The sequence below is a fragment of the Carcharodon carcharias genome, chromosome 1, assembly GCF_017639515.1.
Source record: "Carcharodon carcharias isolate sCarCar2 chromosome 1, sCarCar2.pri, whole genome shotgun sequence".
NCBI lineage: Eukaryota > Metazoa > Chordata > Chondrichthyes > Lamniformes > Lamnidae > Carcharodon > Carcharodon carcharias.
The window spans coordinates 246,612,012-246,629,782 of record NC_054467.1 but is presented as its reverse complement, the minus strand read 5'-3'; the positions used below and the strand labels follow the sequence as shown (position 1 = coordinate 246,629,782).

The 17,771-nt window shown below is 42.0% G+C and overlaps 1 protein-coding gene across 3 annotated transcripts in view; it reads right to left on the bottom strand.

Moving 5' to 3' along the window:
• dnaaf9 (dynein axonemal assembly factor 9) overlaps positions 1-17,771 on the bottom strand; it is a 237,916-nt gene that overhangs the window by 107,143 nt on the left and 113,002 nt on the right. For all 3 annotated transcript variants that reach the window (XM_041190151.1, XM_041190158.1, XM_041190167.1), the window contains 3 exons: positions 14,709-14,759; positions 11,562-11,649; positions 916-1,019 (listed from right to left, as the gene is read on the bottom strand). In XM_041190151.1, the coding sequence (XP_041046085.1) occupies positions 916-1,019; positions 11,562-11,649; positions 14,709-14,759 (243 nt within the window). The remainder of the gene's footprint in view (positions 1-915; positions 1,020-11,561; positions 11,650-14,708; positions 14,760-17,771) is intronic.

Sequence of the window (17,771 nt, the reverse complement as noted above, 5' to 3'; positions counted from 1 at the left end):
CATCTAGACTGAGAATGCAAATAATATTGATATTCCAACACCATTATTGTTTCAAAGCTGTTCCTGGTAGACAGTGGCGTAGTGGCATTGTCCCTCGACTAGTAATCCAAGGGTCCATGCTAATGCTCTGAGGTTCAAATCCCACCACGACAGCTGGTGGAATTTAAATTCAATTAATAAATTCTGGAATTCATAGCTAGTCTTAGTAAAGGTGACAATGAAACTATCACCAATTGTTCTAAAAACCCATCTGACATCTAATGTCCTGAAGGTTTGGAAATCGGCCACCCTTACCTGGTCTGGCTTAACTGACTCGCAGCTACTCTCAAGGGCAATTAGGGATGGGCAACAAATGCTGGCCTTGCCAACAATGCTGTCACCCTCACACATGAATTAAAAAAAGTGAAACAACTTTTAAAAACCATTCTGCCATTCGTGTTACTAGCAATGTATAAAAAGGATTTACTGTGGACATCTGGAGACATTTTGTTAAGGTATCAAATGTTGGGATAGCATTACAATATAAAACACTGGGGAACTTGCATTTCTTAATTGGCATTAAAAGAAAAATCAAATTTGAGAACATAAATTGTAAAGTTTGTACCTTCACAGATTGGCTTTTATAAACATTAGCCTTTTACTCCAATTCAAAAAAACAAGGAATTCTTCATCATTACAGAAAATTCTATTCCAATAATTCCATGTTAAGTAGCCACTCCTTACAGTTTTGCCTTCAACACAAGATTAGCCTTTTACCCTGTGCATTTTCACTTGAGCTTGGATGGTCCCCTTAGAATGTATAAATAGGATGGTGTGCAGTGATTGAGATGGAATATTGAATAATTCCACTGAGATTTTGTCAGCATGTGTGACTCCAAAGCATTTTTTTTTTAAATGGCTGATAATGGCACTTACCCCATCATAATATTTCAGTGCAGCCATATGGTTCTTTGGAATTGTCATGCTGCCAGAGCGCGGATGAATAAATAAGATGCCTTCCGACAAAATAAAGAGTTTACCTGAAATTTTAAAAATACAATTCATTAGTTGATCTTATTAATTTCGCTTGGCTATTTTTTTAAATTATGAATCATTCAGAAATATATTTCCATGAGTCTTCAAAGACTTTCAGTATGTGATCTAAGTATTCATAGGAGGTTTATCAGACATAATTTGTATCAAGCCACATGAGGATAAATTAGGCCAGATGGTCAAAAAATAGATTTTCTTGAACATCGTAATGGTGTTGAGAGAAGTAGAGTGCTGAAAGGTTTAGGGAGGGAATTGTAGACCAAGACTCAGGAATATGGAGATGCAGTTGCCAACTGTGGGACGATGAAAATCGCGGAATGCTCAAGAGGCCAGAATTGGAGGAGCACAGAGACCTCAGAGGGTTGCAGGACTAGAGGAGGTTACCGAGATAGGGCGAAGCAAGGACATGAGGGGGCCTGAATGATGGAATGAAAATTTTAAATTTAAAGTGATGCTAGAATGGAAGCCTACATAGGTCAGCGGGCACAAGGGTGACAGGTAAAAAAGCTTAGCGAAAGTTAGGACATGGGTACATTAACCGCTCACACTCAATATTCTTCAATATTCACACAATCCAGGAACAGTAACTGGATTGCAATCAGGACCAGGCAACATTTCAACCTTTAATCCTGTTTACTCTAGAGTGACTTTCTATGTTATAATTCACAGACTGACTTGCATTTTTTTTTAAGAAAAGACATAACTTCATAAAAGGTATCTAAAAATTTAAAAAATACATCATGTACAAGACACGTTGTGGGGATCGCTGTTCCAAATTTAACAATTTTTAAAATGAAATTCACCTACTTTCAAAATTTTGACTTTTGAAGGAGCTAAAAAGGAACCTAGGAGCAGGAGTAGGCCATTATCAGCTCATTGAGCCTGCTCTGCCATTCAGTACAACCATGGCTGATCATCCACTTCAATGTCTTTTCCCCCCCAACACCTTCTCCATATCCCTTTATGTCATTGGTATATAGAAATCTGTCAACCTCCGCTTTAAACATACTCAGTGACTGAGCTTCCACAGCCCTCTGTGGAAGGAAATTCCAAAGATTCACAAAACTCTGAGTAAAACAAAATTCTACTCATCTCGGTCCTAAGTGACTTCCCCCTTATTTTTAAGTCATAGACTCCCCAACCAGAGGAAACATCTTACCTGCATCCACCCTATCTATCCCTTTATGCATTTTGTAGATTTCAATGAGACAAAAATAGGTGGAAAGTGAAGTGGTGAGGATGGCACAAAGAGTCCACAGAGGGATATAGACAGGTTAAGTGGCAGATGGAATATAATGTGGGAAAATGCACTTTAGTAGCAAGAATAGGGGGGCTGAATATTATTTATATAGAGAAAGACTGCAGAAGGCTGCAGCACAGAAGGGTTTGGGAGTCCTTCTGCATGAATGCCAAAAAGCTAACATACAAGTTTAACAGGTAATAGGGAAGGCAAATGGGATGTTGGCCTTTATTTCAAAGGGAATGGAGTACAAAAATAGGTAAGTCTTGCTAAAACTATACAAGGCACGAGTTAGATCACACCTAGAATACTGTGAACTGTTTTGCTCCCATTATTTAAGGGAAGATATACTGGCATTGGAGGCAGTCCAGAGAAGGTTCACTAGGTTAATCCTGGGGATGGAGCAGTTTTCTTATGAGGAGAGGTTGAGTAGGTTGGGCCTGTATTCATTGGAGTTTAGAAGGCGAGGCAACCTTATTGAAACATAAGATTCTTAGAGGACTTGACAGGGTAGATGCTGAGAAGTGTTTCCCCTTGTCTAGGACCAGAGGACATAAACTCAGAGTAAGGGGGCACCCATTTAAAACAGAGGTGAGGAGGAATTTCTTCTCTCAGAGGGTAGTCAATCTGTGGAATTCTTTACCACAGAGGCCGGGGTTAAGTATATTCAAGGCTGAGGGACAGATTTTTAATCAGTAAGGGAGTCAAGGGTTATGGGGGAAAAGGCAGGAAAGTGAAGTTGAGGGTTATCAGATCAGCCATGATCTCATTGAATGGCAGAGCAGACTCGACAGACCTAATTGTCTACTTCTGTTCCTAACTCTTAGTCTTATTCTTCGAAACTCTAGAGAATACGGGCTCAGTTTCCCCAATCTCTCTTTGTAGGACAGTCCTGCCATTCTGGGAACAAGTCTCGTGAACCTTTGCTGCACTCCGTCCTTCCTAACGGAAGGGGCCCAAAACTGCATTTGGACTCTAGATGTGATCTAATCAAGGTTCTATACAATTGAAGCAAGACTTCACCACTCCTGTACTCAATTTTTTAAATTTTCATTCATTCTTGGGATGCGGGTGTCACTGGCTAGGCCAGCATTTTATTGCCCAGCCCTAATTGCCCTTGGGAAGGTGGTGAACTGCCTTCTTGACCTGCTGAAGCCCCAGTGGTGTGGTTCAGCCACAGTGCTGCTAGGGAAGGAGCTGCAGGATTTTGGCCCAGCGACAGTAAAGGAACAGCGATATAGTTCCAAGTCAGGATGGTGAGTGGCTTGGAGGGGATCTTCCAGATGGTAACGTTCTCATGTGTCTGTTGCCCTTGTCCTTCTAGATGGTAGAGGTTGTGATTTTGGAAGGTGCTGTCTTGGTGAGTTGTTGCAGGGCATCTTAGATGGTACACTCTGCTGCCTCTGTGCGTCAGTGGTGAAGGGACTGAATGTTTGTGGATGGAATGCCAATCAGAAGGGCTACTTTGTTCTGAATGGTGTGAAGCTTCCTGAGTGTTGAATGCATGGAGCATAGTTGATAAAATTAGGGAATTATAGGCACAGATTGCCTTGTGGGATTATGATGTTGTGGCAACAATGGAGACCTGGCTGAAGGGAGGACAGATCTGGGTGCTAAATATCCCTGGTTACAAAGTGTTCAGGAAAAATAGGAAAGGAAAAAAGGAGGAGGGGTGGTGTTTTTGGTTAAGGAGAATATTGCATTACTGGAGAAAGAGGACGTGTTAGAGGATTCAAGGACAGAATCGATTTGGCTAGAGCTAAGGAATAAGAAAGGTCCAATTGCATTGCTCGGGTTAATGTATAGGCCACCAGCCAGTGGAATGATATAGGGGAACAAATCTGCAAGGAAATTATAGAGAGATGTAAATCGTATAGCTGTAATGGGGGACTTTAATTATCCAAAAATAGGCTGGGATAGTGGTCATGTAAGGGATAGTGAGCGACAAGCGTTCCTGGATTGTGTTCAGGAGAATTTCCTACAGCAGTGTGTCCAATCCAACAAGAAAGGAGGCACTGCTAGACTTGGTTCTTGGGAATCAGGTGGGCCAAGTAGATCAAGTGAACATTTAGGGTACAGTGATCACTGCATCATATGGTGTAGGATAACGGTGAAAATGACATTGGTCAATCCAGAGTAAGAAGAATCAACTGACTCAGAGCAGGCTTCAATAGGGCAAGAACGAAAGGGCTGGATCGATTAGAACAAAAGGTTGGCAGGAAAATCAGTAGCTGAACAATGGACTACCTTTAAAGAGGAGAGGGTTTGGGCACAGTCAACAGATGTTCCCTCAAAAGGGAAGGGTTGGGACAAACAAATCCAGAGCTCGCTGGATGACAAAGGAGATAGAAATTAAGTTAAAGAAGAAAAACTGTACTTACGACAGGTGTCAGGTAGCAAATACAATTGAGAACCAAGCTGAATATTGAAGGTTCAGAAGGGATGTGAAAAAGCAAATATGAGAAGCAGAGAGATTATGAAAATTGACTGGCAGCTAACATAAAATGAAATCCCAAAGTATGCTATAAGCACATCAATAGTAAAACGGTGGTAAAAGGAGGAGCAAGGCCAATTAGGGACCAAAAAGGGGGTTTACACATAGATGCAAGAGGCATGGCTGAGGTGTTAAATGAATACTTTGCATCTCTTTACCTACGAGGTAGATGCTACCCAGGCCATGGTGACAGAGGAAACTCAGTCACGAGAAGGGTTTAAAATTAATAAGGAGGTGGTTTAGGATAAGTATTGGTACTTAAAGTTGATAAGGCACCGGGACCAGATGAGATGCATCCAAGAATATTGAAAGAGAGAGCAGAAATTGCACAGGCACTGGCAATCATCTTTCAAAAGTTCCTTGGATTCGGGGGAGGTGCTGGGGGGGACTGGAGAATTGCAAACATTACGTCCTTGTTAAAAAAAGGTTGTAAAGGTCTGCGCTGCAATTATAGGCCAGTCAGTTTAACTTCTGTGGTGGGGAAACTTCTAGAAACAATTATTTGGGATAGAATTAATAGTCACATGGAAAGATTTGGATTTATTCGGAAGAATCAGCATGGATGTGTTAAAGGAAAATGTGTCTAATTTGGAGTTTTTTTGAAGAGGTTAACAAGAGATGTTTGATGAGGATAAAGGCTTTGATGTGGTGTAAATGGACTTCCAAAAGGCCACACAACTGACATGTGAGGCAAGTTGTAGGTCATGGAATAAAGGGGGACTAACAACGTGGATACAAGATTGGCTGAGGGATAGGAAACAGACAGTAATGGTTGATGGGTATTTTTTGGGCTGGAAGGTGGTTTGTAGTGAGGTTCCCCAGGGGTCAGTATTGGGAGTCTTGCTCTTCTTGATATATATAAATGATCTAGATCTTGGTGTACAGGGGACAATTTCAAAGTTTGCGGATGACACAAAAGTTAGCAGAATTGTAAACTGAGGTGGGCAGCGAAGAACTTCAAAAGGATATTGACACATTGGGGGAGTGGGCAGATAAGTGGCAGATGAAGTTCAATGTGGGGAAGTGATGAGGCGATACACTTTGGTACAAAGAACATGAAGAGACAGTATAAAATAAAGGATATTATTCTAAAGAGTGTGCAGGAGCAGACAGACCTGGGTATATAGGTACATAAGTCATTAAAGGTGGTAGGACAGGTAGAGAGAGAGCTGTTTCTAAAGCATACAGTATTCTAGGCTTCATTAATAGGGGCACCGGGCACAAGAGCCAGGAGGCGATGATGAACTTATATAAGACACTGGTTAAACCTCAGCTGGAGTGTTGTGTACAATTCTGGGCGCCACACTATAGGAAGTATGCGAACGCACTACAGAGAGTGCAGAAGAGGTTCACAAGAATAATTCCAGGGATGAGCCACGTCAGTTATGAGGAAAGATTGGGCCTGTTTTCCTTGGAGAAAAGGCTGAGAAGATACTTGATAGAAGTTTTCAAAATAATGAGAGGCCTGGACAGAGTAGATAGGGAGAGACTCTTCCCACTCGCAAATGGATTGAGAACCAGAGAGCACAGTTTTAAAGTGATTTGCAAAAGGAGCAAATGCAAGGAGATAAAAAAAACTCTTTCACACAATGAGTAGTTAGGGTTTGGAATGCACTGTCTGGAAAGTAGTGAAAGTAGGTTCAATTGAGGTATTGAAGAAGGCATTGTATGATTATCTAAATAGAAACAATGTGCAGGGTTATGAGGAAAAGACAGGAGGTTGGCACTAAGTTAAAAAGCTCAGAGAGCTGGTGCAGACACGATGGGCCGAATAGCCTCCTTCTACACCATAACAGTTCTGTGATTCTGAGATTGCTGGAGCTGCACTCATCCAGGCAAATGAGGAGTATTCCTTCACACTCCTGGCTTGTGCCTTGAAGATGGTGGACAAGCTTTGGGGAGTCAGGAGGTGAGTTACTTGTCACCGGATTCCTAGTCTCTGACCTGCTCTTGTAGCTATATATATTTACATGGCTAGTCCAGTTCAGCTTCTGGTCAATGGTAACCGCCAGGATGCTGATAGTGGGGGATTCAGTGATTGAATGTCATGGGGTTAGATTGTCTCTTGTTGGAGATGGTCATTCCCTGGCATTTGAATGGCGTGAATGATACTTGCCATTTGTCAGCCCAAGCTGGGATACTGTCCAGGTCTTGCTGCATTTGGACATGGACTGCTTCAGTATCTGAGGAGTCATGAATAGTGCTGAACATTGTGCTATCACCAGCGAACATCCCCACTTCTGACCTTATGATGGAAGGAAGGTCATTGATGAAGCAGTTGAAGACGGTTGGGCCTAAGACACTACCCTGAGGAACTCCTACAGTGATATCCTAGACCTGAGATGATTAACTTCCAACCACCACAGCCATCTTCCTTTGTGCTGGGCATGACTCCAAACCAGCGGAGAGTTTTCCACCTGATTCCCATTGACTCCAGTTTTGCTAGGGCTCCTTGATGCCACACTCGGTCAAATGCTGCCTTGATGTCAAGGGCAGTCACTCTCACTTCACCTCGGGAGTTCAGCTCTTTTGCCCATGCTTGAACCAAGGCTGTAATGAAGTCAAGAACTGAGTGGCCCTGGAGGAACCCAAACTGGGCATGTGAGCAGGTTATTGCTGACCAGCTGCCCCTTGATAGCACTGTTGATGACCCTTTCCATCACTTTTATAGATGACCAAGAGTAGACTGATGGGGCGGTAACTAGCCAGGGTGGATTTGTCCTGGACATACCTGGGCAACTTTCCACTTTGCCGGGTAGATGCCAGTGTTGTAACTTTACTGGGTGCGGCAAGTTCTGGAGCATTAGTCTTCAGCACTATTGCTGGAATTTTGTCAGGGCCCATAGCCTTTGCACTATCCTGTGGCTTCAACTGTTCCTTGAAATCTCGTGGAGTGAATCAAATTGGCTGAAGACTGGCAGAGTGATGCTGGGGACCTCCGGAGGAGGCTGAGAATGGATAGATGGATCATCCACTCAGCACTTCTTACTGAAGATTGTTGCAAATGCTTCAGTCTTATCTTTTGCACTGATGAGGTGGGCTCCCCCTTCATTGAGGATGGGGCTATTTGTGGAGCTGTTGAATTGTCCAGCACCATTCACGACTTGAGATGGCAGGACTGCAGAGCTTAGATGTGATCCGTTGGCTGTGGAACTGCTTAGCTCTATCACTTGCTGCTTATGCTGTTTGGCATACACGTAGTCCTGTATTGTAGCTTCCTTTTGTACATCTAGAATTTCTAATCTTTCATCAATTAAGAAATACTCAGCACATTTATTCCTCCTACCTTCCATTTTTCCACATTATATTCCATCTGCCATGGTCTTGCCCACTCACTCAATCTGTCCAAATTCCCTTGAAGCTGCTTTGCATTTTCTTCACAACACACATTCCCACCCAGCTTTGTGTCATTCAAGAACTTGTAAATATTACATTTGGTCCCTACATCCAAATCATTGAAATATATTGTGAACAGCTGGGGCCCAACTACTGATCCCCACTAGTCACAGCCTGCCAGCACGAGAATGACTGTTTATTCCTACCACTGTTTTCTGCCTGTTAACCAATCCTTAATTCATGCCAACAATAAATATTTCCTTGTTATTCATGTTGTTTCTTTTATATCATAAATTTTGCCTTTGTGAAAAGTATGGCTCTTAAAGTGAAATCTATTTAAATTTCAGATGATCATGTTTGGACGCGTGACTGAGAAATGAGCCATTGAGACAATATTACTGGCCAAGGGTTGTTTCAGGAAATGCACCAATTAAAAGCAGGCATAATTGTTGTACTAATGATATTGTTGTACTTATATAGCACCTTTAATGTAATGAAGTCCCAAAGCACTTCAGATGACCATTGCAGAACAAAACACAGAGCAACATAAGGAGATAATAGTGAAGATGTCCAATAGCTTGATCAAAGAGGTAGGTTTTAAGGAGTGTCTTAAAAAAGGAGAGCAAGGGAGCGAGGTGGAGAGGTGTAGTAAGAGAATTTCAGAACTTGAGGCCTAGGCAATTTCACCAATGGCGGAGCAACATGAGCACAGATATCTCGGAGGGTTGTAGGGCTGGGTGATATTAGATAGGGTAAGGTGAGGCCAAGAAAAGGAGGAGGATGAGAATTTTAAAAATAAGATGTTACTTGACCAGGACCAAACATAAGTCAGTGAACACAGTGGTGATAGGTGAATGGGACTTGTTGTGAGTTAAGACACAGACAGCAGAATTTTGAATTATCTTCAGTTTATAGGCGGTAGAATGCATCAAACCAGCCAGGAGTGCTTTGGAATAATCAAGTTTAGAAGTAACTAAGGCATGAATGAGGGGTTCAGCAAGTCTAGACAAACTTCATTTCATCAAGTGTAAAATAAGAAACAAGCTGAGGCCAATCTTAGATCAACAAAAATTTAATTTTCTAAAATGAATAAACTTCAAGGGCTGAATTTTCCCATCCCGATGTGGGGTCGTACATGTTGGGCAGACTTTAAAATGGTGGGTGGGACCCAATTCCTGGATTCCCATCCCTATCACTGGCAATTTTGAATGGCACGAAACAAGGGTGTCTGTCGTGAGCCTGCATGCACCTGTCCTGATGTTGCAAGTTCCATTGAAGGCAGGCCAGCTTTTGAAAGTAACATGGTTCACACCAGCTCAGAGATGTTATGAACTATGGGCAACCCTGGCTTAGATTTGTTACCTTTGAGGGGTAAGTTCAAAAGTTGCCAGATTCACATCATAATGAAATGCTATATGATAGTTACATATGTTATTAATACAGTGATTAACGTTAGAGATTTGCTCTTAAAGGGTAAGTGACCGTTAAATTGACCAGCATTATGAAAGTGACAAAAAGTCTTCAGGTGCATTTGTGTATCCACTGGATACAGTGCTCTTCTGCTTTGAGCAATATTGAAATTCAGATTTGTCTTCTTTTCTTTAATCTTTTCATTGAGTTTCAGTTCAGAAACCTGCTTAACTGTTTCAAAGTTTGGACAGATGCTGAGCTCTTGAATGACTTCAAAGGCTTTAATGTATTCACTTCTGGAGGCTTTGCTGACATTGTTGCACAATAGAATCTCATTATGAATGCTTGCCTGAATTCTAAATATTCTATTAATGGGTTTAACTTAGTAGGGGTTAACTGTGAACTCAACTGTCAAGTGGACTGTGAACTTGAGTTATATTGACAGTGTCATGAGGTCTTAATAGATTATGGTTTTTCTCATTTTGAATGACTTTGTTTATTTTGACAGTTATATAAGCACTTCAAAGATTTCCCATGTTTTCAGCCTTGAGTTCTGTACATAGTGGATACTTATTGAGTGGGCATGGTGGGATGCGGGGGTGGTTAATAGGAGGGATGGGGTTATGGGAGGTATGGAATGGGTATGGGGTGAAGGGTAGCGAGTGGATATGGGGATGAGGGGTATGGAGTTAGGGTGGGTAAGGGAGCGATGGTTGGGGGGGCCTCAAAGTCACCTACAGAATTGGGCCAATATCCCAGCGAATAGAGACAGCTCTTTTAACCTAGCTGACTCGGCATCCGCTCATCTCAGTTTCTGCATTGGGCCTGCTGCAGGACACCACAGCCCCAACTCTAGCCTGCCCCTGCCACCCCACCATAAAGAAAGCGTGGGTGGGCACTACAAGACTGGAACTGAAATCATGACATTGGGAAATGGCCTGACTTCAGCGCATCCTAAATTTAGTGCATTTAAGTTTGTCACTGCAAGTTGTTCAGTGGCATGAGCATTGATTTCTTTTTCCTGTAGTATGAGATCTTGCTTTGGCAGCCTTCTGTCTTGCGAGAAGATGGTTTGCGCCTTAGTAGTCAACTGTGTTAAGCATGTCCTGGTGTGGCTCAGGAGCCCCACTCTGGCTCCTGAACCCTAGTTTTATAATGACATATGCCTCATATTACATTAAGAATAATGAATCACATTGCAAAGAAGCTGCGCTAGGCTTAGAGGACCCTCTTGGATAAACATGAAGACTTTGCCAAGATTAACTGTCTACAGAGACTGCCATGCCAGAGTGAGGCTCCTGAGCCACACCAGGACATGCATAACACAATTGACTACCAAGGCACAAACCATCATCTTTTGAAACAGAGGCTGCTAAAGCAAGATCTCATGCTGCAGGAAAAGGTAATCAATGCTCATGACACTGAACAACTTATGGTGACAAACTTATATGCACAAAATTTAGGAGGCACTACTGGCACATTAACCAGATACGACAACAGATTCAAAAATGCAGCTCAGTCAAAACTCCCCACTGCTCACATTCTATCTGGCACTTAGTCCTGCTCTCCTATCGTTCTTGGCTTCACCAAACTCTAGTCATTTCCCAATCCCCAAACCATCAATTTCAAAATCCTTGTTTTTCCATGGTCTCACTCTTCACCTTCAACTCTTCCAACACCAGCCTCTGATGTATTCTTCTACCTATATTCAGCTATTCAATTCACCTTCAATGACAGAACATTCAGCTGCCACAGGTTCAGAATAGAAAGTATTCCATAAATTTGTATGCGACAACTGTTCTTCTATCTTCCTTCAAAAAGCTCCTTAAAATCTTTCTCCGTGATCTTGTCTTTGTCACCATCGCTAACACAGTGCCCTGTCATATATATTTTCTACGTCTAATGTAGTTTACGGCATATCATTTTTCACTTTCTAGAAACAAATCATATATTAACCTCTCATTTATTTTAAAGGACGTTCCACAGTGCAGGCAAAATGAAAACCTTAAAATGAGTGTAAATTGATCCAATAGACAAATCAATTGTTACCTTCTTCTGGTCTGGCTACTGAACTGCCAGAACAAAGATAAGCGGAGTCTCCGCTTGTAAGCAAAGTTCCAAAAAAACTTTCTTCTGCCTGAAAAAGAAGAAACAGAATTCCATAAAGCTCTCTGAAACCATTTATATTTCATCACAGAACTAGAGTTCAGATCTGAAATGTTATAAAAAGTTACTCTTTTCTGCCATACTGCAAGAAGGATTTATGCTCCAAGCAAACCCAAATTATGTAGTAAGTGTTGTTAAGTTTGAAACAGGCACTTACAGTAACTGGACTGCAAGATTGTAAAAAGCTCATTAGGCTGATGGGTTGGAGGTAAAATCCATATGTTGCAACTGACGACATTGCACCATCTCTCTGCCCTTCGAAGAGTTTGTAATCACCTGGTGAAATTTTGCAAGCTATACGAAAACTCTAAAGAATTCCAGTTAAGGAATGACATTAGATGGAGCAAAAGTACAGGTATGTACTATTGTAGCAGAAAGCACAAGGGGTGTTGAAATTATTATCTATGGGGCATTTGCAGCACTTAAGCTCAAGCAACCCAGTCCAGGAACAACCAGAGGCAGTTCTTTAACACATATTTTTTAAATTTGTTTGAACTTCAGAGGTCCGGAGTCTGGAAAGGATTATTCTTAGTAGTGTTGGCTCATTATGGACAAATCCTACTTCCTTCTCACCCTCTTTCCCTAGCTTCCCACTACCCACAACTCTGGAGATCCTTGCAATTTCAGGGAACCCACCCCAGTCCACCCCCCACAAGATTTAAGGCCACCATCCCCAGGATTTCAAGGCCGATGATTACAGTCCTCCCTACTTATATTCTGTTCCCAGTTTTTGTGTAATGGAGATGCTGGGTAAAGAGGCCTCTATCATAGATCTAAAATAGCCCATTCCTTAGTGGGTTCCTCGACAAACTGTTCGAGAAAACCACCTTGTATATATTTCAGGAATTCGTCCTCCACAACATTAGTGATAACTTGGTTTACCTAGCCTCTACATAGATTGAAGTCACCTATGATTACTGCATTACCTTTGTTACAAGCACTTCTAATTTCCTGATTTCTTCCTTCCTTAAATAGTGGGGTTACATTTGCTACTTTCCAGTCCACAGGAACCTTTCCAAAATCTAAAGAATTTTGAAAAATAACCACCAATGCATTCACTTTCTCTCTAGCCACCTCCTTGAACACTCTAGGATGAAGCTCATTTGGTCCAGGGGATTTATCAACCCTCAATCCAGTTAACTTTTTAAGTGTTACCGCTTTACTAATACTAATTTCTGTTCGTCCCTCAGCTTCACAAATCCCTTGGCTGCCTAGCATTTCTGGGAGATTTTCTATATCTTCTTCACTGAAGACAGACGCAAAGTAACTGTTTAGTTTTCTATCATTTCCCTGTTCTGAACTATAAATTTTCCTGTGTCCACCCGTAATGGGCCCACATCTGTCCTAACTAATCTTTTCCTTTCACGTACTGAAAGAAGCTTTTACAGTCCACCTTTATGTTCCTCGCTAGTTTACATTCATATTCTCGTTTCCCTTTCTTAAACGGTTTCTTGGTCCTTCGTTGCTGGGTTCTAAATTGTTCTCAATTCTCGGGCTTACCACTTTTTCTGGCATCCTTATGAGCCATTTCCTTTAGTACAATGTAATCTTTAACTTCTTTCATTAACCACAGTTGATTTGTCTCTTTCTTTGGGTGTTTGTGACTTAGAGGAATGTATATCTGTTGTAGACTGTGTAGTATTTATTTAAATACTAGTCATTGCCTGTCCACTGTCAAATCTTTTAGTGTTTCCCAATCCACCATAGTCAACTTGCTCCTCATATTTCCATAATTTCAGATTTAAGGCTCATTTCAGAATGAACTATATTGCATTCAAACCTAATGCAAAATTCGATCATATTATGGTCACTATTTCCCAAAGACTCCTTTACAGCAAGGTTATTAATTAGCCCTTTCGCATATGCAACACTAAATCCATATATAGCCCAACTCTGAAGAAGTCATGTGGGCTCGAAACATTAACTCCGTTTCTCTCTCCACAGATGCTGCCACGCTTGCTGAGTTTTTCCAGCAATTTCTGTTTTTATATTAGCCCGATCCCTAGTTGGCTCTAGTTGGATCTGGTTAACCCAGTGTTTGTGTAAACTGATGTCGCCCATTATTACTGTATTACTCATGTTATATACATCTACAAATTCCTGATTTACACCGACTCTTGCACATTGTCAGCAGGACTGCAGATGGTTCTAAAAGTTTCTCTTCTAAGGAAAATGAACTCCAAAACAAACATTTTCAAGACAATGGGGAAAGAATGGATTTCTCTTTTACAGAGCTAGCACATGCATGATAGGCCAAATAGCCTTTAACTGTGCTGCAGGTTTCTAATTCAGGTGAAAGAATAAGGAATCAGAGGGCAGTAATTCTAGACTTATTTATGCGGGGAAATTTAATTCCAGGGATAATTTAATATAAATTTTAATATACTTGACTTGAGGATGCTCAAGAGGCCTAGCAGGGTGCCTTGTACTAATTATGGAAAAACTGCAGCTGCTAATGGCCTAAGATTATGGGTAGATTTGCAATTGTGCGTTCTCTGGCAAACATTTTTAGTTAGTGTTTTACATTGGTCTGGATGACAAACTGCAATTTTAACTAATTTTCTGAGGGAACGGACAGGGAAATTGATTTTTAATGAGTGTAATTCATGAAACTATTTACTACTGGAAAGAACATTGCGTCTGGGGAAAAAAGATTTGTTCAATACAACTGTTGAATAACCAATCAGAAAATGAGAAACACACAAGTTTAAACAGTTAGCCCATTTAGGGAAATAGAAAACTAATTATTTGACAGTCACAATATAGTCAAAACACTTGACAAACACACAAAAAAAGGGTACCTTTCAATCTAATTTACACAATACATTAAGATGCTGTAATCATTGGACAAACTGAATACATCTGTTCAATTATCATGAGGCACACTGGCCACTGAAACAAAGTGCAGTTTCAAATTCCCAAGGCATTATCTATCACACAAATTAAATACTGTCATTGTGCAAATATGTTCACTCAAAGTTATGAACCACATAACTTCTAAATTTTTAACATTCAGATCCAAGGACCTACCTTTACTATTTGCTGTGCTTCTTCAGAAAGTTTCACCTCAGCATCTTCAACCTTACGAAAGAAAACAATTATGAATACAAAATACCTCAATATAATAAAATATCTCACTAACACTTTCAGTTTTTTAAATTCTTTCATAGGATGTGAACATCGCTGGCTAGGCTGGTATTTATTGTCCATCCTTAATTGCCCTTGAGAAAGTAGTGGTGAGCTGTCTTCTTGAACCACTGCAGTCCATGTGGTGTAGGTACACCCACAGTGCTGTTAGGGAGGGAGTTCCAGGCTTTTGATCCAGCAACAGTGAAGGAAAGACAACGTAGGTCCAAGTCAGGATGGTGTATGGCTTGGAAGGGAACTTACAGGTGGTGGTGTTCCCATCTACTGCAGTTGTTCTTCTAGGTGATAGAGTCATGGGTTTGGAAGTGCTGTCAAAGGCACCTTGCTAAGTTGCTGCAATGCATTTTGTGGATGATATATGCTGCTGCCACTGTGCGTCAGTGGTAGAGGGAATGAATGTTACGGCGGTGGATGGGGTGCCAATCATGTGGGCTGTTTTGCCCTGGATGGTGTTGAGCTTCTCAAGTGCTGTTGGAGCTGCACTCATCCAGGAACATGGAGATACTTTACTGATACTTATTTCGTCAATCGAGGATTTCCCCTCACAGTTGTTGTTAGGGCCCTCAATCGTGTCCGACCCATTTCTCACACTTCCGCTCTCACCCCTTCCTTCTTTCCCAGAACAACAAAAAGGTTCCCCTTATCCTTACTTATGAGTCCACCAGCCTCCACATTCAAAGGATCATCTTCTGCAATTTTGACACCTCCAGCATGATTCCAACACTAAACAAATCGTCACCTCCTTCTCCCCTGGCAGCATTCCAAATGGGTTGTTCCCTCCGCAACACCCTAATCCACTTCTCCTTCATCCCCAGCCTTCCTGACCCCTTCCAACAGCACCTTCCCATGCAATTGCAGGAGTTGTTAACACCTGCCATTTTACCTCCTCTCTCCTCAATGTCCAAGGCCCCAGGCATTCCTCCTAGGTGAATCAATTTACTTGTACTTCTTTCAATTTAGTCTACTGTATTCACTGTTCACAATGCAGTCTCCTCTATATTTGGGAGACCAAATGCAGATTGGTCACCACTTTGTGGAACACCTGCGCTCAGTCTGCAAGCATGGCCCCAAGCTTCCAGTTGCTTGCCATTATAATTCACCACTTGCTCTCACCCTCACATTTCTGACCTCAGCTGACTGCAATGTTCCAATGCAGCTCAATACAAGCTTGAAGATCAGTACCTCATCTTCAGATTAGGTACTTTACATCCTGGACTCAATACTGAGTTCAACAATTCCAGGACCTAGCTCTGTGCCCCATTTTGAGTCTTTTTTTGACTAGTGCCAATCTAAATCTTGTTTTTCATGTTTTTGCTTTCGGACAGAGCTGTTCATCATCCTGCCATTAAAACCCACTCTGGACAAATGCTTTGTCCCTGTGCTAGAACCATTACCGCTTCCTTTGGTTCCATGGCATCTTTATTTCCAGCACTTACTGATTTTTAACCTCAATATAACGTGAACGCATCTTTAGAGAATAGTTATTTTTTGAAAATGAAAACACGTTTGATTGTTCAACACCCAGGATCCAACTCCCACTGCCCAGTGACAGTTGGAGTGAATACAAGTTAGCTGAGTGAGGGACAGAAAGGAATACTTTCTAATAGGGTTCAAAATAAAATTCTAGAAATATTTTAACAATAATCTTTGAGAGTTAGCGGTAAATCTTGCCAATGCTGATTCACAGAATCACAGTGCAAAAGAGGCCCTTCGGCCATCCAGTCTGCACCATCACATGAGAAACACCTGACCTACCTACCTACCTAATCCCATTTACCAGCACTTGGCCCATAGCCTTGAATATTATGACGTGCCAAGTGCTCATCCACGTACTTTTAAAGGATGTGAGGCAACCCGCCTCCACCACCCTCCCAGGCAGTGCATTCCAGACCCTCACCATCCTCTGAGTAAAAAAGGTTTTTCCTCACATCCCCCCTAAACCTCCTGCCCCTCACCTTGAACTAGTGTCCCCTTGTGACTGGCTCTTCAACTAAGGGGAACAGCTGCTCCCTATCCACCTTGTACATGCCCCTCAATCTTGTACACCTCAAGCAGGTCGCCCCTCAGTCTTCTCTGCTCCAACGAAAACAACCCAAGTCTATATGATTATACTACACTGATTTTTAAAAAAATTTATTCACAAGATGTGGGCTTCGCAGGCTGGGCCAGCATTTATTGCCTACCCTAGATGCCCGTGAGGTGGTGGTGGTGAGCTGCTTTTTTGAACGGCTGCAGTCCATGTGGTGTAGGTACACCCACAGTGCTGTTAGGAAGGGAGTTCCAGCAATGTGACCGAGTGATAGTGAAGGAACGACAATATATTTCCAAGTCAGGATCGTGAATGACTTGGAGCAGAACTTCCAAGTGGTGGTGTTCCCATCTATCTGCTGCTCTTGTCCTTCTGGATGACAGTGGTTATGGATTTGGAAGGTGCTGTCTAAGGAGCTTTGGTGAATTCCTGCAGTGCATCTTGTAGATGGTACATACTGCTGCTACTGTCCATTGGTGGTGGAGGGAGTGAATGTTCATGGATGTGGTGCCAATCAAGCAGGATGCTTTGTCCTGGATGGTGTCCAGCTTCTTGAATATTGTGGGAACTGCACTCATCCAGGAAAATGGAGAGTATCCCATCACACTCCTGACTTGTGCCTTGTAGATGGTGGACAGGCTTTGGGGAGTCAGGACATGAGCTACTCACTGCACGATTCCTAGGCTCTGACTTGCTGTTGAAGCCACTGTATTTATATGGCTAATTCGGTTCAGTTTCTAGTCAATGGTAACCCCAAGGATGTTGATAGTGGGGGATTAGTGATGGTAATGCTATTGAACATCAAGGGGCGATGGTTGGATTCTCTCGTTGGAGATGGTCATTGCCTGACACTTGTATGGTGCGAATGTTACTTGCCACAGGTCTGCCCAAGCCTAGATATTATCCAGGTCTTGCTG